This window comes from Dermacentor variabilis, chromosome 1 (genome assembly GCF_050947875.1).
Source record: "Dermacentor variabilis isolate Ectoservices chromosome 1, ASM5094787v1, whole genome shotgun sequence".
Taxonomy (NCBI): Eukaryota; Metazoa; Arthropoda; class Arachnida; order Ixodida; family Ixodidae; genus Dermacentor; species Dermacentor variabilis.
The window spans coordinates 62,496,703-62,519,791 of NC_134568.1; the positions used below are offsets into that span (position 1 = coordinate 62,496,703).

The window sequence follows — 23,089 nt, forward strand, 5'->3', positions numbered from 1 at the left end:
GAAAAAACAGGTCAACTTAGAGGCAGTAAGGGTAAAAGCAGACAAATTTAGGCTGGTACTTGCAAACAAATATGCTGCCTTAGAACAGAGAGATGAAGATGACAGAGGTAATGAATGAAACCGTGACTAGGCTGGCTTCAGAGGCAGTAAACGAAGTGGGAGGCAAGGCACCAAGGCAACGAGTAGGCAAGCTCTCCCAGGTAACAAACGACCTAATAAAGAAACGACAAAAAAGGAAAGTGGAAGAAAGGAAGAACTCAAGAGATAAGATAGAATTCGTGGAAATGTCAAAACTGACCAACAAGGCAAAAATAAGTGATGTTCGTAACTGTAATGTGAGAAAGACTGAAGAAGCCGTAAGAAATGGACGCATCCTGAAATCAGTGAGAAAGGAACTTGGCATAGGACAAACCAAGATGTATGCACTGAAGGATAAGCAGGGTAATTACATCAGCAATCTCGAAGATATAGTAAAAGAAGCGGAAGAATTCTATACTGACCTGTACAGTACCCAGAGCAGTCAGGGTACCTCCATTAGAAACAGTAATGAACAGGATACAGAAACTCCTCCTATAACTAGCGATGAGGTCAGACGGCATGAGACGAGGAAGACTGGCTGGAGAAGATGGAATCACAGTTGATTTAATCAAAGGTAGAAGAGACATAATGCTTGGAAAACTGGCGGCTCTTTATACGAAATGTCTGTCGACTGCAAGGGTCCCAGAAAACTGGAAGAATGCAAACATTATGCTAATCCATAGAAAGGGAGACGTTAAAGAATTGAAAAAATTATAGTCCCATATAGCTTACTCCCAGTATTATATAAAATATTTTACAAAATTTTCCAAAATAAGGGCCACACTGGACTTTAGTCAACCAAGGGAACAGGCTGGCTTCAGGAAGGGATACTCTACAACGGATCAATCACATCCATGTCATTAATCAGGTTATCGAGAAATCTCCAGAGTACAATAAGCCTCTCTATATGGCTTTCATAGATTATGAAAAGGCATTAGATTCAGTACAGATAACAGCAAACATAGAGGCATTACGTAATCAAGGAGTACAGAATGCTTACGTAAATACCTTGGAAAATATCTACAAAGGTCCTACAGCTACCTTAATTCTACCCAAGAAAAGCAGGAATATACCTATAAATGAAGGGGCCAGATGGGGAGACACAATCTCTCCGATGCTATTCACTGTGTTCTTGGAAGAAGTAAGGATCGACGACGAATATCTAAGCAACCTTCGGTTTGCCGATGACATTGTTCTCGTCAGCAAGAATGCAGACGAGTTACAACAAACGATTGAGGACCTTAACAGAGAGAGTGTAAGAGTGGGGTTGAAGATTAATACACAGAAGACAAGGATAATGATGAATAGCCTGGCAAGGGAACAAGAGTTCAAGATGGCCAGTCAGCCTCTAGAGTCTGTGGAGGAGTATGTTTACCTAGGTCAACTAATCACAGAGAACCCTGATCATGAGAAGGAAATTCATGGAAGAATAAAAGTGGGTTGGATCGCATACGACAGACGTTGTCAGCTCCTGACTGGAAGCTTACCATTATCATTGAAAAGGAAGGTGTACAATCAGGGCATTTTACCAGTGCTGACATATGGGGCAGAGACTTGGAGACTGACAAAGAAGCTTGAGAACAAGTTAAGGACCGCGCAAACAACGATAGAAGATTACTAGGCATAATGTTGAGAGACAGAAAGAGAGCGGTTTGGATCAGAGAGCAAATGGGTGTAGACGATATTCTAATTGACATCAAGAGAAAAAATGGAGCTGGGCAGGTCATGTAATGCGGCGGTTTGATAACTGTTAGACCATTCAGGTTACAGAATGAGTACCAAGAGAAGGGAAATGCAGTCGAGAATGACAGAAGACTAGGTGGAGCGATGAAATTAGGAAATTTGCAGGCGCTAGTTGGAATTGGTTGGCGCAGGACAGGGGTAATTGGTGATCGCAGGAAGAGGCCTTCATCCAGTAGTGGACATAAAACAGACTGATGATGGTGATGATGATAATGATGAGGTTGACCCTTACATATTGAACTTGCCAAAAAAATTTTTTATGTAATTCAAATATAGGTCGACCCATATCTTCTTAGAAAATTGAAAAACTTTAAACATGACACACCTTTCTTTACTGTAAGCTTGGCTACTAAATCTCGCTAGTCAATGCCACAAACGGCATCCTCATTAGAACTGCCTGGAGAAGTCATCCTCGCCGAATGTTTTGCAGGTGTCCTTGGCACCCTGTACAACATTGTTCTCAGTGCTGTCGAGTGTGTTGGATATGCAGAATTTCTTAATGGCAGTCAGAATAATCTCCAAAATTCTTGTACCCAATGTGACTCAATCTTGGCCAAATTTTGCATGCACATGTACAAGGATTTGTAGAGTGCAAGTATTTAGGCTTTATTGTAACATGCTGCACTTTTGGTCATGTGAAATATAGGAAACCAATCAATGCTCTCGATAACTATTGTTGAGATTAAAAACTTTAACCCTTTCAGTGTCAAATTTTTTTCTTGGATAATATGATACGAATACAATAGGTTATTTTTGGTTATGCAGAAGGAACAAAATGACACTGATAATGGTAAATGCTCTCTTCGTATAGTCCCCACTTTCTTAACTGACAAACTGAATAAAAGTCCACAGCCTAAAATAAATAAAAGCCGCATCAGACTTTTGGATTGTTAATCAGGAGTCCATGATATAGTCTTAAGCTTGAAATGTCACCTTTTGTGTGCATGGGTGTGATTATCCTTTGGAAAAAAAAGGCTTGAGTGAGTTTTAAAGGAAAGCTTTTTGACTTTATCCATATTAGTCGTAATAGCACTGCTCTGGATACGCTGCTAATGAATGAACACAACTCTTTGTCTGAATGAGCACTAAAATACTCGTAGTCAGCTGTGCAACAAGGAAATCTCCATTTCTCCAACTGTCGATTTTGTGTTATGATGCAAATCTCTTATGGAGCAGTCTTACACACGTCTTCTTCAAAAGAAAAATACTCTAAACTAGGCATATACAAGGTAAGCAATATGTTTCGCTTTTCAGTGGTTCTGCGGCACTACTTAGCCATATATTTCAGGGTAGCTGTCCACAAAGAAGTGACACTCAGAGAAAGATACGTTAAGCCGAGAGTTTTCACAAACCACGGTAAAAAAACTAGGAAGTATTAGGTCCCTGTGGTATTTGATGATCTATGCAGTATTGAAAAAAAGAAAAACACTGGGGAAAAGATAAGAAAGTTGTGCTGAGAAACAATCCAAGAATGGCATTTCTATATGGCATTAGGTGCATGATTTGTTGCAATTTTGTTGTTGTCTGGTCTACTTATCGGTGCTTGTCAAGTTGTACTTGCTTTTCCATATTCATCATTTCTTTATTAATATTATTTATTTTTTAATGTCACACAGGACAGGATCCTGCTATCTGATCTTTGTGTTGCGCATCATAACGTCTTTGCAACTGCGGATGTATCTGCCAACTGCCAGATCAGCCGTCAAGCGCTATTTGCTTAGGCTGACCAGCAGATTCATGTGTATAAAAAATGGGCGAATAACCTGTATTATATTGTATTGTAAAAAAGCACATCCAATGGTTTACAGTATACCACAACATAATGTGTCCTCATATTTAATTAAACTGTATTATGACTACAAAAAAAAAAATTTTTTTTTAGTATTAGAAAATTGGGCAGCAGGTGTATAGTGGAGGAGCATTTACCTGTTTCTTGTCCTTTTGACGAATATGTGTGGGTTGATTTTGTTCCTTTAACAAATGATTTTACAGGTGGTAACATGGACAACGTCTTTACCATTCAGCGCACAGGCAACAATGAGGGCGAGATATTGAATAAGAAGAGAGTTGATCGTGAGCAAAAAGACCGGTACCTCCTTACAGTGCAGGTTAGCATGCCATCAAAGCGACTTGCAGAAGTCGACGCCATTTACAATCCCGATGACAAGACCCAGCTCATGGTTGATGTAAGGGTCGAAGACATTGACGATAACTCACCTTCATTTGAAAAGCCTTCCTATGTGCTTGGTGAGTACATGATAGACTTTCTATGCCTTGCGGTTGTTTTGTGTTCAGTTTTATGTAACATGGGCATTTTACTTTGGGTGCTGCATTGTCACTCATTAGGAGGTTTCATTCTTTTGTAGGCCAGCTTGCCAGCCTATCAAGGAGTCGGCAAGGATAAGTCCATTGGCTTGTTAGTTTGCCTTGTGGTAAATTCCACTTGCCGTTTCGGAGCAGCTACTTGAATATTCATTCAGGGATAACACTTGATTTTGCAGATGCATATTTGCCGGAGAGAAGCATCATGCTCTGCACTGTATCACAACGAAAGTTGTCACTTGCAGCCAGGAGAATGCAACATGCTGTAGACTTTCATTTCATTCTGCTTGTCGATGGTCAAGCAAGAAAGAGCAAATATTTGTAAAAATGAGCTGATCCAAAATGGCTTGTGAAATGCAAACCTGCTCTTAAATGACCAGTGGAAAGTAAATTTTCCAACGCAGAACAAAAAAATACTTGCTCCAGATCAACCCGTGCCTCTCACGTCTAGTTAAGCTCGGAGGTATGGATAAGTGAAACTTAGATGAAGAGATACGCATTGCATGTACCTATTTGCTGTATCTTTGTCCACCCATGTTTTGTTAAAGTTCTTTCCTGAATTAGCTTACAAAAATAATTTTGTAAATGGTGCACTCACACAGCATATGTGTTCTTGTGAGACAGAATTTATAGCAGTTAGAAAAAAAATGCATAAGTGCACTAATAAGTTTGTCACTATAATATAAATCAGCTGCTGTTGTGCACTTATGCTTATGTCAGCTGCTTATGTCACATGAGCACCAGCAAGGTGCCATTTGCATGTGCACAGCTGTCCCTGAACATAAGCACGTGGCCCTTTGATGCCATGAATTGCAGTAGCAGACTGTGCATCGGGCTGTGTGAAAGCTTTAGAGATTTGTATATTTGAGTTTTGGGGCATTTTCTGGAATAAGCTTATTGGTGCGTGCAGTTGTAGTTATCTTGATAATGCAATTGTTCTGCTTGATACTATAGTACTAGTAGTTAAAACTCTATATAATGGAGTAGGTAAAATCGACAATTTGCTTTTTTATATGGAAATTTTGTAGTATTGAAATTCGACCTTTTTATGCAAATGAGTATAGTCGCCGATCGATTTTTCTTGCACAGAAAGGGGCCACAGAATTTTCTGAATTATCGGGCTGTTGAAAAAAGCAAATTTGAATGAGAAAACAATTCATTTTGATGAATTTGGGAGGCGGCAACGAATGATATGGTTTCATGCCACGTCGACGATATCTTCATATCGACAGTACGAATTAAGCGAAGCTAGCCATGCTCTCGCATTCACTTCGCCCCCGCGGCTGATAGCGTCGCCCACACTGAGACGACGCTATCATGAAAAGCTCCGGCAGTAGGGAGCGAATGCTTTGTCTGGCTTTTGCTTCAACGCGTTGGGTGAGCGAAACTCGAGATTAGGCAACCTACTATACTAAACGCATGGTAAGACAGCTTACATGATGCCACGCCATCTCGGGACGCCCACTCTTTGCACATGAGGCAGATTACTTCTAAAGCAGGGTGCACGGATGTGTATGCGTTCAGCCTCGCTTACAGCCATGCGCAGCCATGGCCGAGACGTGCGCCAGAAATTGCGATGTGCACCAACTTAACCCCCTCCCCTCGCACATGCTTGATCGTGTTACTGCGAGCTCGCTCCCCTCCCCCTCTTTCCCTTTGCTAGCGTGGGAAGGTGGCACTAAAGAAGCTACCATCTTTCCTGTTTCACCCTTGCACACTTTCACTCACACCTAAAGCATGAAGTGTCCAGGGCGCTATATGATCTTATCGCACTTGCACTTTATACCCAGAACATGATGCCGCTTCACTTCGGTAATCGCTCTTGTAACCCTGCATGCGATTTGAGAGGTGCGTTTGCAAGCAGCCGCTTGTAGTTCAACAGTTTGCATCCACGGAAGTTTCCATTTATTGTCTTGGCATTCCTTTGTGGCAGAATCAAAATTTCATTATATTGAAATTGCATACAAACACACTTCGTTAAATGGAGGTTCTAAATACATGTTCTATGGACAAGAGGTTATGAAAAGTTAAATACTTCGTTATATGGAGAATTTCATTATATTGATGTTTGTTATATTGAGGTTTAACTGCATTATATTCGTTATAGGTTAAGGTTTTGTGATAGATCTAGGCTAATAAGAAGGTTGATAGTTCTACAAAGGTATATGCCTGAAGTGAAAAAAAAAAACATTTGTACTGCATAGAAGGGCTGTATTTTTTAAGCAGTATATTATTAGCAGTGGCAAAATTTAGGAAGCTTGTGATGTGCCCAAGTAACTCTTATTAAAGGGACAACTAAAAGCAAACAATAAATTAATCTGTAGTGTTAGATTGCCTTTATAGAAACCTTGCAGCATTTTTTCTATAATAATAATATTTGGGGTTTTACGTGCCAAAACCACTTTCTGATTATGAGGCACGCCGTAGTGGAGGACTCCGGAAATTTTGACCACCTGGGGTTCTTTAACGTGCACCTAAATCTAAGCACACGGGTGTTTTCGCATTTCGCCCCCATCGAAATGCGGCCGCCGTGGCCGGGATTCGATCCCGCGACCTCGTGCTCAGCAGCCCAACACCATAGCCACTGAGCAACCACGGCGGGTATTTTTTCTATGCCAAGAGATAAATTGGGTGCCCATAATGTTGTGACTGAATAGTTGATACAATTCTGCAGTTCAAAAAGTGTGTAAAGAATGGGATGTTATAGGTATCATTCCTAAAGCAGTACCAATGATCTCTCGGGTCATGTGTGTCAAGGCCTCCTTTAAGTTCAGAGGTCCACATAATGAGGATGCTACTCTCCTGCAAATAGTGTTGGCAGAGTGGCGTGTAGTATCAAAAGGTTCTGAAGAAAATTTTAATCAAGTCGACTAAACTGCATTTTCTTTCATCTTGCAGTGCACTGTAGTTCACTTTTTTATTATCAGAGGTTGAGTAAAGTTTACAAATATAAATGGGACACTAGACATCATGGGAGCTGGTGCCATAATTTCACAGTGGTGGCACTGATTCTGCCCGTGTTTACATCGTTTTCTTGCTTACAAATGCTCTGTTCTCAGTATGAGAACGCTTTTGACATTGGTGAGCATGCATCTGTCACTTAAATTTTACTTAATATTTGCCTTTGGAGTCTCTTTCTAGCAAAAAATCACTATTTTGTAGTTGGTTACTTTGGGTACATGTTGCATTCACGTAATTAAACTCTGGTTAGTGCATGCTTATTTGTCAAGGATCTCATGACTAGTACTGGTTTTGGCATATTTGTTCTCGAACTGTGCCACAATATATAATTGTCATGGCATGCAATGCCAGTGCATGACTGCAGTGTAAAAGGAAAGCTTTTGGGAAAAATTATACATGGAATGCTGCTGTAATTTACTGCATATTTTTTGGACAGATATATTTTAATTTGTGTCTGGCAATTTTGAACATGGCTTTATAGCTGAGAGGTTTTCATCTTTTAACTGCAACATGCACCCTAAAGTGATTACTTAATGTAGCTTGTTTTATTTAAATGCCTAGCTTGTGCATAACACCCACACCATGATGGCTTCAGCCATCAGTAATGGGTTGCCAAAATTTTTTTTTATCTCAAAGGCACAGTCTAGAAATTTTTTTACCTCACCTGAAATTCTTGGTACATCTAGAAGCTCAGTATGTACTAGCTTTATTTCTGAATTTTTGTGCTTTGGTGTTAATATATTTTATTTATAAGACCCTTGATTTGTTGTCAGTTGTTATGCCTCTGTATGTGTGCTTGATTTTATTCACCATTCTGGATGTTAATAGTTGTACATAATTGCCACTTCTAACAGGTCACATAAAATTTTTGAAACTTGAGAGCACAAATTTTCACTAATACATTTGTTGTTTTTATCCAAAGATTTACATTCTGATATTTGTTACAATGAAGAATTGTCTTTATGATCTGTCTTACAGGTATAAGGATTAATTCTGAGATTAACAGTGAGCTAATCACATTGAAAGCAAAGGATCCAGACAGCTCATCAAACATGATCATGTACTCTATTCGAAACGTTACATACTACAGAGTGAGTACCTTTCTGGCTTCCTTTAATTATTACTGGGTATATGGTGAAAGCAAAAATATGTGGTCTGATATTGTATCACTTCATTTCTAGCTACTGCAATAAAAGGGAGCCTTGGAATTGTCAGGAAGAAACATTTGCATTGTGCTAGCTATGATTGTGCAGACCTTCAGAGTTGGCTTTGATATTTATTGAGTGTTCTGCAAATAGAAGCAACAAGCATATGACACTTTCAGCTGAACAAGTGGCTCACTTATGTTGAAATTTTGCACCGAGGTAGCATTTCCCTGTTGGATTTATTAATACAATGTTTGTGTGCGTTGCTTGCTTGTTTAGCCCCCAATAATAAATTGCACTTGTCTGCAGTGATTACACTCAAGAAATTTCAATCAGGGTTGCATTCCAAGCTTTTTCTTTTGCTTACATAAATTAAATTACTGCATTTGTTTATAACATGCATCTGCATGAGTTTTCCACAACACTGCAATATTTAGGTAAATTAGGAAGTGCCTCTACAATATATTTCTATTCGTGTATCCTCCCAAACTTTACTGGAAGTCCATTTGAGTTTTCTGCAGGACCTGCATCTTGTCCCTACTGTTTTGACACGAATAGCATTAAGGGCCCCGTGTCGCAGAAAATCTGATGTCGACGTCCAGCATTGGATGTTGTTTCGGCAAAAAGATTTTCGAACCACCCATACCCAGACCCTCCATGTGTTGGAAGGAAATTACTGAACCAATTGTATTTCTTAAGCTAAAATAAGTAGAAAATTCATAAAGTACGACTTACACACAACCATGATAGCATCGAATTGTAATTTGAATATATATGAGAAAAAAAATTCTGTTACCTGAGAGCTCAAACAAGCCCCTTTCCAGCGATTCTACCATTCATAAACCGGCCATGGCGTCCGCTATTTGCGCATGCCAGCGCGAGGATATCTCAGAGTCCACAGAGAGGTGCGCCCGTTTCCTTGAAAGACTTCCAGATGGTGCTGCCTCCGCTGCATCGCGGCTCACGCAAGAGGCTGCGTTTCTACCAGAAAGCCAGCCTTTGTGCACAGCGTTTGCCGCAAGCATTTCCAGATAAACATTATGGTTACATACACTGCAGTTGCCGGGAAGCGTGAGAAGCAGTCAGGGATCTTTGAATGCTATTGCGTTCCACTCTTTAAGGCGAAGCTTAAGCGTCCTTCAAAAATTTTGCTTTAACTGCCTGTTCACCAAATAACCTTGTTTTTTGCCTGGAACACCACATTTTTGCCATCTGTGTGGAGGCATTTATACTGGATTGGCACATCACAACCAATGTAGTTTCCTTCAATGATCCAGTTTTCAAGGAAAAAAGTTATTCAGTATAGTACTTCGTTCTTCTCTGCTCACTTCACTTCATTGTTTCTCATACGTGAGCGCACATCTAGAGAAGCACAAAAAAGATTTGCCGTTAATACTTGAATTGTCTGATCTAGTGGTTTTAAAACATTCAGCTGTGATGAACTTCTTGACATGTTTACACATAATTGAGTGGCCCCCTTGTTAACTGAACCAGAGGACCATGCTGGGGCCATGAGAATGAAAAGAATGTTATGCTACATTATGCAGAATTCCAGGGAAAATACGGGGAAAGCGGGAGATGGAAATTCAAGACGATGAGAAAAACGTGAACAAGGTGAATGCAGGAGCCAACGTTTCGACAAGTGGACTTGTCTTCTTCAAGGCGACGTATGCTTTCCTCGCCACAGTATATGTAGGTGGGGTTCTTGTAAAGGGGAGAGGGTGTGAGGTGAGTAATGAGCATCTGCGAAAAGCGTTCCCGGATGTACCCAGGGTTACCTATCGCCGAAACAAGAACTTTAAAGACATGTTAGTGCACGCAAAATTCAGCCAACAGCATTCCCCCGTAATAAAAGCATCTTGTCGCCCTAGGTGAAAAACCTTCAGGCACCTTCAAAGTGACATTAAAATTAAAAGCACCGCAAATAGTTATACGCATGAAGTCAAATCTAGCTTCACTTGTACAAGTTCGGATGCGATTTATATGCTTGAATGTTCCTTCTGTAAGAAACAATATATCGGTGAAACAGGACAATCAATGAACGTCAGATTAAACGGACATCGCGCGGACACAGCTAAAAAGCTTCCCAAAGCCGTCGCCGAGCATTTCAACCAACGAGGTCATAACTTTGATGAACTTAAACTCTACATCTTACAGTCAAATTTCCGTTCTGAACAAGAAAGAAAATACAGAGAAACATACCTTATCCATAAGTTCAAGACATTGCAACCAACAGGCATAAACGTTTCAAAGGGAGCTTTAGAATCTATTCGCTATGCTAAACTTCAAGATATAGGCAACAACACTTAGTTTTGATTTCTTGGCTTATCCCCCCCCCCCTTTCTTTTTTTCCCTTTCCTTTCCTTTCTTTTTTTTTTCTTTTTTTCCCTTTTTTTTTTTTTGTCAGCCGGCGTGTCAGACGCCCTTGACACGCCGGCTAACGCGCGCGCGTTGACAGACCGGGGTGAGGGGGGGGGGGTGGGTTGTGCCCTGGCTTTGTACCTTGTACCTTGTACAGAGCGTTCCTTTACTCTCAATTCGACATGCTAACACATTTTCCCTCGTTTCCGCATCCTCCCGCCTCACACCCTCTCCCCTTTACAAGAACCCCACCTACATATACTGTGCTGAGAAAAGCATACGTCGCCTTGAAGAAGACAAGTCCACTTGTCGAAACGTTGGCTCTTGCATTCACCTTTTTCACGTTTTGCTCATCATTATGCAGAATTGTAATTTTGGTTCTCTTTATGTCGCAAGCAATCTATAATCACTGGGAAAGGTGATGTTTTATACTGGAAACTAGGCTACTAGCCTCAGGTTCTAAGACATTCCCTGTCTCAACTGTGCTTCAACATAAACTTTGTTTATCTGAGTTGATGTGGAGGGCGTGGCTTTGCACAAGAATGTTGATTACATATACTTGCCTCGCCAGAAGGTGCCACTTGCTCTTTTGAGAGTCAATAGTGCTTGTCACTGGTGAGTATTAGAATGGTCTGCATTGACTCCCTTTAACTCTGAAAAACCTGTGGTCCAGAAGTAATTTGAGAAACAGTGGTCTAATCACTTTGATGGCTAGCTTCCGCCCTGAGTGAATTAGGCTTGATTGTGTCTCTTGCCTTGTTTTTATTGCGTTATAAATTGGCGTGCAGATGTGCCTGCATGTGTGTGTTTGAGTGCAGTACAGTAATATCAATCCAGGGAGCGCACACGCCTATACTATTTGAGCCTTGTACATTTTGGGTTGCAGCAGGCAAGTACTGGTATAGCGCTGTATACTGCTTACTGGTGACATTTGTCCCGCTCAGGCATTTTTTACTCCCAGTGGATTCAATCCCTGCTTTACATTGGTGCTTCATGACATTGTATTTATTTCAGCATGTAACAGTTCTGTCTGTCACACTGGCACACCATCCTGCAGCATATTGTGGACTGTTGTAGGTAGCTATGAGATTTGAGACACCCCCATTCTAAAATTACTATAAGGCAACGTAATGGATAAGATTTTTTACAGCAATAGGTTCAGAAGAATTGACACATTTGTACCTTGCTATTAGTTCTTATTACTTTGATTTCGTTATCATGATCCTTAGGAGCCCACCACCCATTGTAAAACAAAGGCCTTTTCAGATTCTCTTAGATAATGCCTGTCCCACATTAGCCTCTTCCATTATTTTCTAATTGTATTTTTGTCTCATTTGCCTTCCATCATTCCTCCTGTCCCTTGGAACCTGCTATATTATTAGGTGCTTGTGTTAACCTGTTAGCAGATCTTGATTTATCTGTGTCACTTGGAATTTCAGAGAGGCCTCAAATTCTGCCTTTGTGTTGTAATTTTCTTCTGATGTGTTATTATCTTCAAGGATGCCTTTTGCTTTGCAGTGTACATGCTTTTGTAAAATCATTTTAGTCACTACTAAACTGAATCCTTTTCTAATTTTTTGCAGCCGTCATCAAAGGAATCAATGCCTGTGATGGGTCAGTTTGAGCTTGATGCTCACAAAGGCACCCTTAGAAACATTCGAAGCTTGGGAAAATACAGAGATGGATATTTTGATATAACCATTGAGTGCCAAAGTGCCCCTGGACCCCAGAATACTGCTGTCACACATGTGCGGGTAAGTAAAATTTAGGGTGCAGTGTTTTTTTTTTTACACCACTTGCTTGTGCTCGTTTTCTCCCTCGCTATCACTTGGCAAAAGGGAAAGCACTGCGGGGCTCTTCATGGCAGGCAAAAAAAATTATACGCACAGTGCAGCATAGTTTGCACGAGCATCATTTCTTGAAACTACAATGTCCCTGTAAAAAGTATTTTGCTGACAATTTTTCTTGTCATAGCATAGGTTCAAAACAAATATTCTGAAACTGTCCTTTATTGTCTCTACTTTTAATGCCATCTTTTGTATGTTTAGAACTGTGGTACCAGGGCATGCTAATCCACCAGACCTACTAGCGTACACATTTCTTTTATTTAATTGTCGTTATCATACTTTGGATTTTGTTCCTTCTATACTAAACACAAAAAATTTTGTATGCCACCATTGGAATGCATGCGATTTTGTGTGACTTTGTATAATTCTGAAATCCTGAATTGATCGTACATGCAGTTGGCTCAATTAAAGGGGCCCTGAACCATTTTTTATAGAAGTGGAGAAATGCATTTGAAGGTAAAATAGGCTATTTCAGAAATACTTTGCCGCAAAAAGTACTTCAAGGCGTTCAGCAAAAGCGGAGTTATTGGCAATTAAACACGCCCTTCGCGGTGCTTCCGCCCCTTCTTCAATGCCTTGCACTGCGAAGGCTACGGCATAGCAGGCCGTGGCCACAATATTCCACCTACTGAAAGTCACCGTGGCGCGCAGTTCAAGTTTGATTTTGAATATTCACATATGCGCCACTACTTACGATTTTGGTGTCTACGATATGCCAAGTGTAAGCCAATGAAGTTGTCCTCAGCGAGCCGCAGTGCTCTTAGCCAGTGGACTCATTGCAGCACCAGACTGCAGCTACATGGAACTGTAGTGTGTAGTATGCACAGCGTTTGCTTTGTGCACGACAGGGCTTGAGTGTGTGCTCATGCTCTGCGTGGTGCAGACTGGCTTTGTCCTTCACCAGCTTGACCAACAGATAGTAGCCACATCCAACTTACGCAATTTGAAGCGCTATCAGTAAGTCTGCCAAGGCGTCCAACTAGGAGCGGCCAGGAGTGAGCGCGTGCTGGCAAGCGTGCGTGTAGTCTGGCCTTAAGTTTTGTGTGGTTCGAGGCTTGCTGAGCGTACAAAACCAGTCGAAATTAGAGAGGCCCGATGGCTATGACACCGATAAGCAGGGTGGCCAAAGTTTAATTCCTATGCAGGCGACCGCTGCCAAGCGTGAGCAGATGATAGTTGGCTTCTTCCGGAAGTGCGTAATTATTATCGAAATTCAAAAGCAGATTTTTGCTTACTTCAGCCTGTTCATTAAACTTCTGTCAAAAAATTTGTCAATAAACATACACAGTAACAGTGTAAAGAAGCGCACTGATCCAAACAACATTCTTGATTGACGTCAGCTATTGGCCACTAGCAGCCGCGTATGGGAATCTACTATATCACAATATAAAGCATCCAGAAAAGAGTGAAGAGCAGGCTTTTGTAGGAAAAAGTGCGTTTGAGAGAAAGGTGACAGTGTGCTCCGCTTGCGAGCTCCAAATGCCGCACACGACTGCAAAAGTTGGCTGAGATGTTCGCAGTAGCCTGTGCTAACTGCTGGCTGTCTTTTCACCAGGCCCGAGGGATGGTTCAGGAACCCTTTAATAGAGATGTTGATGGCCCCTGCCACGTGACAGCTGCGGCTTGAGATCAGTCGTCTAGCTGACTGCAAACATTCGAATTTGCTTGCAGCACCTATAGTTTTCAGTTTGGCAAGTCATGATGAGGTTGATTATAGCTTGTGTGTTTTTTCTTTTTTTTTTCCCATCACTAGCCTATTATGTGTATTTCACATGATAACCAGCAAGCTACTGCAGTTAACAAGTTTGAATTTCTTATGCATTTTGTAAATGTACTTGCATGTACTGTGACTGACATCAGAACTATGTGGATGTGTTCAGTCTTTAGGTACTACTACTCAGCAAGTCAGTACTAGGCATATGATGAAGCTGTCATCACCAGGAATGCGTTAAATTAACACTATGCAGACTCAGAATTCTGCACTTACTGCTAACACACAGACATTTCTTACAAAAGGAATATTCCTCACGATGTGCATGTTGCACTGATCCCCTTGCTGATCATCATATTTTAGTCTTACATACAACCATCAGAAAGCAAAACACAAGAACACTTCAGTGTTCTTTTACTAGAACTTGTACACTGCAACATGGAAAGGAAGAACCAAGCCGAGCTGGCTAAAAGAAGGAACGCTCTGTTCCTTCTTCTGGCCAGCTCAGCTTGGTTCTTCATTTCCATGTTGTGTTGTCCCAGTTTCAGAACGCAGTGCCAACTCCCCCCAATCCTCAACTCTAGTGTTCTTCCACTAGGACAGTTTGGTAGACTTGTGTTGTGTGTGTTTATTCACACAGCCAACCGTGTTAATTTTAGTTATATTTATCAGCATTCATACCTTAACATCCTACCCTATTATTCCACTATGACAAAAGTTTCAGCTTTCTAGAGTCAGCAGGTTATGTAGGCAAAATTTGAATATGCCATAAGCGCAAAAGATTAAAAAATATGAGGTGATACCCAAGAGTTCAAAGAATTTGGTCGTAAAAAAAGTTTGATCACTATAACTCCTAATCCACACTGTCGCATTCGACGTAGTCACCTTGAGCATGTATTCACCGATCCCAGCATTTCTCCCTCGATTCCATGCATCCATGGAAGTATTCAGATGTGAGTGCATTGAGGGCCTCCTGCGATTCTGGCTGAGTCTCTTCATCTGTGCTAAACTGTGGTGCTTTCATCCTCGATTTCGTTTTTGGGAACTAGAAAAAGTCACAGGGTGAAAGGTCAGGTGAGTAGGGCAGGTGCGGAAGCACTGTGATTCAGGAAGTCAGGAACTGTCAAACAATGAGTGATGTGTGAGTTGGCAAGTTGTCATGGTGGAGAAGACAGTTGTTCTTCCCCTGCTCCAGATGTTCGCAGTAAAACTTGCTATTGACAGTTCGTCCAAGAGGCACGAATTGTGGACTCCGAGCAGTCATGGCACAGATTTGGCAGAAATGCATCTCATGTTGAAGACGAACGACAAAATTTGTTGAACTGTAGACTCAACATCGACATCAACTGCGCTTTATGACTGTCCTAAAATATAGCAGATATCCTTTATAGTTAGCTTGTGATTTGCAAGGATAGCCACACGAACTTCTCCTTTCCTTTCCAATGTCATGCTCGTTCATGGGCATCCAGAATGCTCATCGTCATCAACAGACGTGCTTCCTTCTTTGAAGTGTTTATACCACATAAATGTCTTGATCTCGGTCACAGCATAAACACTAAACGCTTCCTGTAACATATAATAAGTTTCTGCCGCAGTTTTGTTAAGTTTGAAACAAAACTTGATGCAGATTTTTTGCTCCTTAAAGTCCATCATATACATTGAAAAGAAATGTGCCGAATCAGTAAAACATAGCGTTGCAAAATCACGCTCAATAAAACAACACTTCCTCTCAGCTACATGTCTCTCAGCGGACTGATACACAAGGCATACTGCTTGTCGCATCTAGTTGTGAAAAGGTGTGCTACACCTAGTTCGGGCGCGCTATTTAAATTCCTCAAACTTCTGGGTAGCACCTTGTATGTGGCGATGTATGTTCGATTCACATGTGGGTTACTGCACCACATGCATCACTTCACAGTGCACTGCACCATAGCCCTCCATTCTCTTGTTTGAATGGGTGCTGCTGCACCGTGGCCCTTGATTGCGGCCTGATACAGCTGAGGTGCAATTGTAGTGCGGGGAATCTCTGCTTCTCATGGCAAGGTGCTGCAGCTGAGGTGTGTGGCATTGTGCAGATAGGGCTCGGCGTAGTGATGTTTGCCGGCATAATGTATACTTGCGGAAGATGTGAAAACATTCCCTAACCTCTTCAGCAATCCTTTAATACAGCTGGAATAGTCTCCAGCCCTTCAAATATTACTGCAGGCACTGTGAATGTGTTTTCGAGATTCCGTCAAATTTGTTCGATTATCCATACTATCAGACTAAGCAGTGTCATTTGTGCTACAGTGCCATGAAAGTGTTTCAGAGATACATTGAAAGCACAAGAAGCTTGCGCTAGATTGAAAAAGTGGTCATTAGTGTTAGGATATTGAGCAGTTGGGCCAAGCAGACAGTGCAGCCTGCATCTCAGTGTTCAGTTCAAAAATATGTGCAATATGCTGCACTGGCACTACTGGAACTTTTTCGGCATGCCGAGAACCCCGCAGAAATCCAACATGTAGCTAGTTAGTATGGCCTAACATGCCGTTGTGCTACCAAACCTTAAATACACAGAATTCAGACCTTCTTAACGGTCAAATAAATTAAGCATTTTTGATGCTCTTAATCTTTGGGCTTTATTTATCTGCAGTTATCTACTGGCTGAATGATTTGTGGCCCTTGTACTTGGCTCAAGCACATCAATTTGTTTTTTATGAACAAGTCTTAGCACGGTCTCTGTATTTTTTATTTCTGCTGACTCTTTGTTGATTTTTTAAGTTCATGATAGTTACCTTAATCATATGTGTTGACTTGGTGAAACTGCCTTAATGTAAGGGAAAATGAATGCTTTCCAAAAGTTCATCAGTGAACAGAATGTATCACTTTTTTTCTCTATTCCTTGTCTAGGTTCACATACTCCATGATTCTGATCTAATGAAGTTTATCTTCTATAAGCAGCCACAAGAAATTCGGAAAGTCATTCCACAGTTTGAAAAGTAAGTTGGCACTGGGGACCTTGAGCTTGAATTTAGCACAATTTTGATGTTCAGCCAAGATAGTTGGATCTTGCGCTTTGGAAATGTGACCAAGCTTGTAAATGTTTTCTTAGATATATTATTCAGACATTTCATTAATAACCCAAAGAGTGTTCAAACAAGTAGTAGAAATGAAATCTGATAATTTTTGTTCTTTCTATCCAATAACATGCATGCTCTGTGTATAAACTATATTTCAGCTAATAGTAAAAGTATGCACTTTTTGATAAAAGCAGGTAGCATTTAAAGCATTAGCTCATGAGTTTAGTAAAGCTATCTGAATTGATATTTTATATAACTTTACTTTCTTGTAACTAACTGTGCCATATTGCCAGTCACTTTGTATCATACTGTTTGTTTTTTGTTTTGTTGTTTTTTCATGTATTCTGCCTTAATAGTTTTTGTATTACCGTTTCTTTTGTATAACTTTGTATAACTTCCCATTCCTTTGTAACCACTCCCCTCTACAATGCATTTGCGTTTGAGGGTATTTGGAATAAATAAAATAAATAAATTTCCACCGTTGGCGTCAGTGTCGCCATGATGTTCCGCATAAAGTCCGAGTGCGATAACATTGCAGCTGTGCACTGTCTGCTGTGGATGCGAGTGAAAGCGTGTAAGGGTGAGCCGAGAAAGATAGCAGCTCAATCTCATGAACGCAAAGTAGGAAGGTGGGAAGTAAGCATGCCGCGCTGTCTTCCATTGCGCACAAGGCAGCAGGGGGACGGTCTACTCCAGCGGTGGTGGCGTATAGTGTGGCTGAGTGCACGCCCTATGTTGAAACCGATCTGCAGTGGGTACAGAGTCTAAGCATGCCGAGGGCTGATGGCTTCGTGTGCACTGTGTTCTCGCCACTTAGTTCACGTTGAAGCAAGAGGCAGCACAAAGGGCACTTCGCTTGCTGCTGCTGCCGCTCTTACTCACGGCAGCCTTTTGATAGCAAGTGTTTACGGTGATCGAGTGAGATGTGTTAATGTTTGCCTGTGCGTGTGTGACATCATGCTTGTTAATTTAGTTAGTACTGTATTTACTAGATTCTAACACGCCTTCGATAGTAACGCGCACCCGTTTTCCGTGACAAAGAAACAAGGAAACAAAACTGCCCTCGATTGCAATGTGTACGCGTACGATTGTAACTCGATTTGCCGTCACCTAAAAAAATATAAGTCCTTTACAGTACCGCGCACCTCATTCTTTCATACAGAAATACTTTCTCTCATTTGGAAAAAGCAAAGATTTACTCCCAATGCACTAAAGTTGCAATAGATAAAGAAACCGCAGTTTTGTCCAAAAGGCAAAGCATCGATTACGATAGCAAATTAGTAGACAGCTATACAAAAAGTAAGGATAGTAGCTTTATTGGCCATATAAACTTTTAAACATTCGCTTACTAACTAAATTAACAAGCATGGTGTCATGCGCACCAAGCGAACATGAACACTTCTCACTCAATGACCGCGGAAACTTTCAAAACGCTGGAGTAGAGGAAGTGCGGTTTTTGTCTGCATTATTTATTTTTTGCTCATGTTCCCTAAGTCGCTCATTGATACATCACCCTGTCTGCCCGATGTAAATATTTCCACATGAAAAACCACACTGGTGGAACATGGGATGTGGGAGATCCCGTGCTTGATTTGGCATCCTCACTTGCTGTCACTGCAAGTACAGGAGCACAGCTTAGCAAGCTTGTTTGGCCCAGAAAACGCCAAGGGGACACCATGCCTGCTAGCAACTAGTTGATGAGTGATCTTATGAAGATAAGGCACCACCACAGGTCTGAATGTTTCACGTTCAGCGGCCGCCCTCTTTCTGCTTTTTCTTTTTTAATCAGGGCCTCAGCAACTGCAGTTAGGAGTGGCATAGGGAAACTTGCTGCCAAAAGTCAGCGCACCTGATCGTCAAAACTATGCTACATTTTATGCGCATATAAATTTTTGAAAGCCGATTCCATACATGAAGACACAATTCCTTTCTTTTACAATTTTGTAATCATGCCGACTTAAACGCCAAGAGCTCCTTTTGTGCGTATGATTGGTAAGCCCAACACACACGTCGGTCACATACCTCGAGCTGGAGTTCCAAAAACTGCAAAACATTATTATGGGGTAGCTTGTGAGTAAAAACAAGGCCTTGTCCATGTTGCTTAATATCATTTAAGACCTTATTAACCATATCTTGGCAGGACGAGTCAAATGTTAAAAACACTAAAAAATCATCAATGTACCTGAAACCTCTTAAAATATTCCCCTCGTTAAAGATGTGGTCTAAGGACCGGTTTACACTAGCTAAAAAATATCACAGAGAACTGGAGCAACACATGACCTAGTACAGATGCCATTCCACTGTAGAAAAGGCTGGTCATTAAAAGAATAAAAGTTGCCTTTAGGTAATATTCCAAAAGATTTAAGAAACTCCGCACTGACAGTCTGACATCATTCTGGAACAGAATTGCACCGTTTTCCTCAATGCAAGAATTGACAGAAGACAAAAGTTCACGATGTGGCACTGAATAGAATAAATCTTCTATATAGACAGAAAAAGCATAACCAATGTCTTCATTGCCATGCAGAAACTGCACTACTTCATCCGATTGCTTAGTCCGGAAAGGATCGTTCACTACTACTAACTTTAATTTCTTCTGAAAGTATTGGCTTACATTGTGCTGTTATTCACTCTTTTTTTTTTTTTTTACTACATAGCTGTTAGCACTTCTTTCAGGGCCTTGAAGACTGTGTTGATTTAATCTTCATGTTCTACAACATAGATTGCAGCCATTTAATTAGTGCTGGAGGGGCACATTTATTGCAGTGTTTATTTCTACTACATGGATAACAGCACTTTGTCAGCATTCAAATGCCACATTTTTGGAATTGGGCACTTTTTGTGCCTTATAGCTGATTTGGAACGATGGCATCTGCCACTGACAACTTGCACGTGGCTCACACGTGTAAAAAAAAAATAATAATAATAAAGAAAGCCGCTGCTTGACTCTGACAGTTAGAGTGAAAGCGATGCACAAAAATTTTGTTCTTCAAGCGAAGAGAATTTCAAGCGAAGCATCTTTCCTCTTTTCTAACTGTGCCATTTGTGGCAATTACAAGTACGTATATATTGCATACTGAAGAGTTAAATTGAGGTTTTCGTGAAGGGAATTAGTTGAAAAAGCTTTAGAAGGGTTTTCAATGGAGTGAAGTTTGAAAATAAGCCATTAAAGAAAAGCAAAATAATAAAACATTTAAGAGGTTAAAGTATAGGCTTTCTTAAGGAAACACTGCGACATCAAGGTTGTACACACATTACATAAAGCAGGGCTCCATGCTCCTTTTCCTGAATCAAGCAGTTTCATTGTGCAGATTTGTGTGTATTGCCCTTTTTTGTGAATCTCTACCCTGCATAAATGTGGCTTTTGTGGATGCAAACAGTTCTATCTTTTGAGCGTGCTGCCTAGGATGTGCTTATTGTGATAGCAATTATACGGATACTCCAGGCGCATTTCTGGCGTCGGCCTTCTACTCCTGTGGCGGCTGTGTATGGCGCAGCAGCACAGTGTCATCTGGGCCCTATCTTGGCTAAAGCCATCTGCGAAGAGCACAGAGTCTAGGTACACCGAGGGCTAATGGCTTCGTGTGCGCTCTGTACTTGCCGCTTGGTTCGTGTTGAAGCGAGAGGCAGCAACGAAAGTCAATTAGCTTGCTGCTGCTGCCGTACTTTCTCACTCCAGCATTTTCACAGCGAGTGTGCGTGCTCATCGAGGGAGACTTGTTCATGTTTGCTTGCGCGTACATGACACCGTGCTTGTTTGGCACCATGCTTGTTAATTTAGTTAGTAAGCGAATGTTTACAAGTTTATACGGCCGATAAAACTACTATCCTTACTTCATATCGCAGTCTACTGATTTTCTTTCACAATCGATGCTAAGCAGTTCGAGCAAAGCTGTGACATTTTTGCTTCAGAAACTTGTGAAATTTAATTTCATGTCCTTTTGTGTAGGGATTTAAACCACGCTCTTGCCAGTGCTGTTACTGCCAACATATACGACACTCAATATTCAACGCGAGAGGATGGAAGCCTGGACTTTGAAAGGTGAGTTGTCCTAAAGTTTTTAAATTAAAAAAAAAAAGAGAGAGAGAGAGAGAGCAGCAACATCTTCGTGGCCCTCTGCTGTGCAGTGCTCATTTATCACTCTCCTTCGCTACTGCCTCAATGTTGGAGCTGCCAACACTGTTGCAGCATAGCAGACAATCTCATATACTCTTACATGAACTGAATGGTACCTTTCAGCTTGAAAGAAAAAAAGAATAGCATGTAGGTGACTTTAAACCCGCCGGCAGAATTCTCCGAATTCCAAAAAGAGCTTTCTCACTCTCTCTCTTCAGCTTGGCACTTGCAGTTTGATCGTGATTTCATTTTTTTTCCATGCAAATTATGTCTGGGAAGTTTATTTCATCATTAAGCAATGAAAAAGTCTTTGACGTTGTACTGCCTAATGAAAGAATTACTTGAAATTTTCGTCTTAGGGAGCCACAGCCTCGCTAGACACCATGTGCATGCCTCTCCTTTGGCCAGTTATGGTTTAGTGCAGCTTGAAATAAGTGCTATGCAGAGAGAAGCTGCCCCACAAGCAGAGCTGTTGTGCTGTGTTGGGTCAGCAGTAGCAGCAATGTGTTATCTGTTGCTTTGTGCCTGTACATATATTGTGTTTGGATTCAGTGCAATTATAGGGGTTTGGTTGCATAACAATGTGCTGAGTGTGCTTGGCCCCATTGGCTGATGCCAGATGTGCTGTGACTGCTTCGATGCAAATGGCAGAATTGAGTACGACGGGATAAATGGGCCACTCCAAAGTTTAGCTGGCAATGTCAAGAAGGTTCGTTCACGGCTGTGTTGAAATACCTCGTTTTATTTTGACTTACAGGGTTGTGAGCACAGCCATTATGTGAGAACTGAAAGTTTTAGTTTAATATTGTTACGTGAACGGTGGATTGAACGCTAAAGACTATTTACAAAGTATATCTACAAAAGCAGCTGCAGTGCTAGCCAGTTCAGCTGACAGCTTGAGACTCGAGAGCAGTTCATCTCCTTCCTCAGGGCGCCTGCACGCATCGTCCAAATGAAACATGAATGTGCATGTAGCATTATCCCCGGTGGCAGAAGCACCATCCCAGTGCATCTAAATATCAGTGTTGACAGGAGAATAATAGGGTTTGAGGCGTGTGATATGCTCAACATCAGTGGAATGCGGGGCAGATGAAGCACTAGCATTGACTGGGGTGATTTCATATGTAACTGAAGTCACGGCAGGCAACACACGGTATGGGCCTGTGTACATAGACAACAGTTTTTCTGACAGCCCAACATGACAGGTTAGGGACCACAGCAGTACCAGAGATCCAGACGAAAAGTTCATGTCTCTGTGTTGTCAATTGTATAAACGCCGTTGGTTCTCTTGGGAGGTCAGGAGGCAAGCGTGAGCAATTTCGTGTGCTTGCGCTGCCCTGGTGATGGCATCAAGTGCATATACGCTGCCCTCTGTTGCAGCGATGTTGGTTCTCGGCCAAACAACAGAAAAAATGGGGAATAACCACCAGTGTTGTGGCGCGAAGAATTATATGCAGATGTGACATAGGGTAGAGCAAGGTCCCAATCAGTATGGTCGGACGAGACATACTTTACAAGCATGTCTGTTAGAGTTCGATTAATACGCTATGTGAGACCATTAGTTTGCAGATGGTAAGACGTGGTAAGCTTGTGCCTGGTTGTGGTGTAATCTGTCGCCACAGTGATCCACTTGTTCCCAGATGTTGATAGAGGGAAAGGGCCAAGTAAGTCCAAGCCAACGCGAAGGAATGGCTACGACAGGACGTTGAGCAGTTGAAGGAACCCTGGCAGGGAGTGTCGATGGT

At 41.4% G+C, this 23,089-nt stretch overlaps 1 protein-coding gene across 2 annotated transcripts in view; it reads left to right on the top strand.

Moving 5' to 3' along the window:
- Positions 1 to 23,089, top strand: part of Cad74A (cadherin 74A) — a 109,010-nt gene that overhangs the window by 58,059 nt on the left and 27,862 nt on the right. For both annotated transcript variants that reach the window (XM_075688062.1, XM_075688068.1), the window contains exons 31-35: positions 3,814 to 4,068; positions 8,083 to 8,195; positions 12,194 to 12,364; positions 17,058 to 17,146; positions 21,177 to 21,269. In XM_075688062.1, coding sequence (XP_075544177.1) covers positions 3,814 to 4,068; positions 8,083 to 8,195; positions 12,194 to 12,364; positions 17,058 to 17,146; positions 21,177 to 21,269 — 721 coding nt within the window. The remainder of the gene's footprint in view (positions 1 to 3,813; positions 4,069 to 8,082; positions 8,196 to 12,193; positions 12,365 to 17,057; positions 17,147 to 21,176; positions 21,270 to 23,089) is intronic.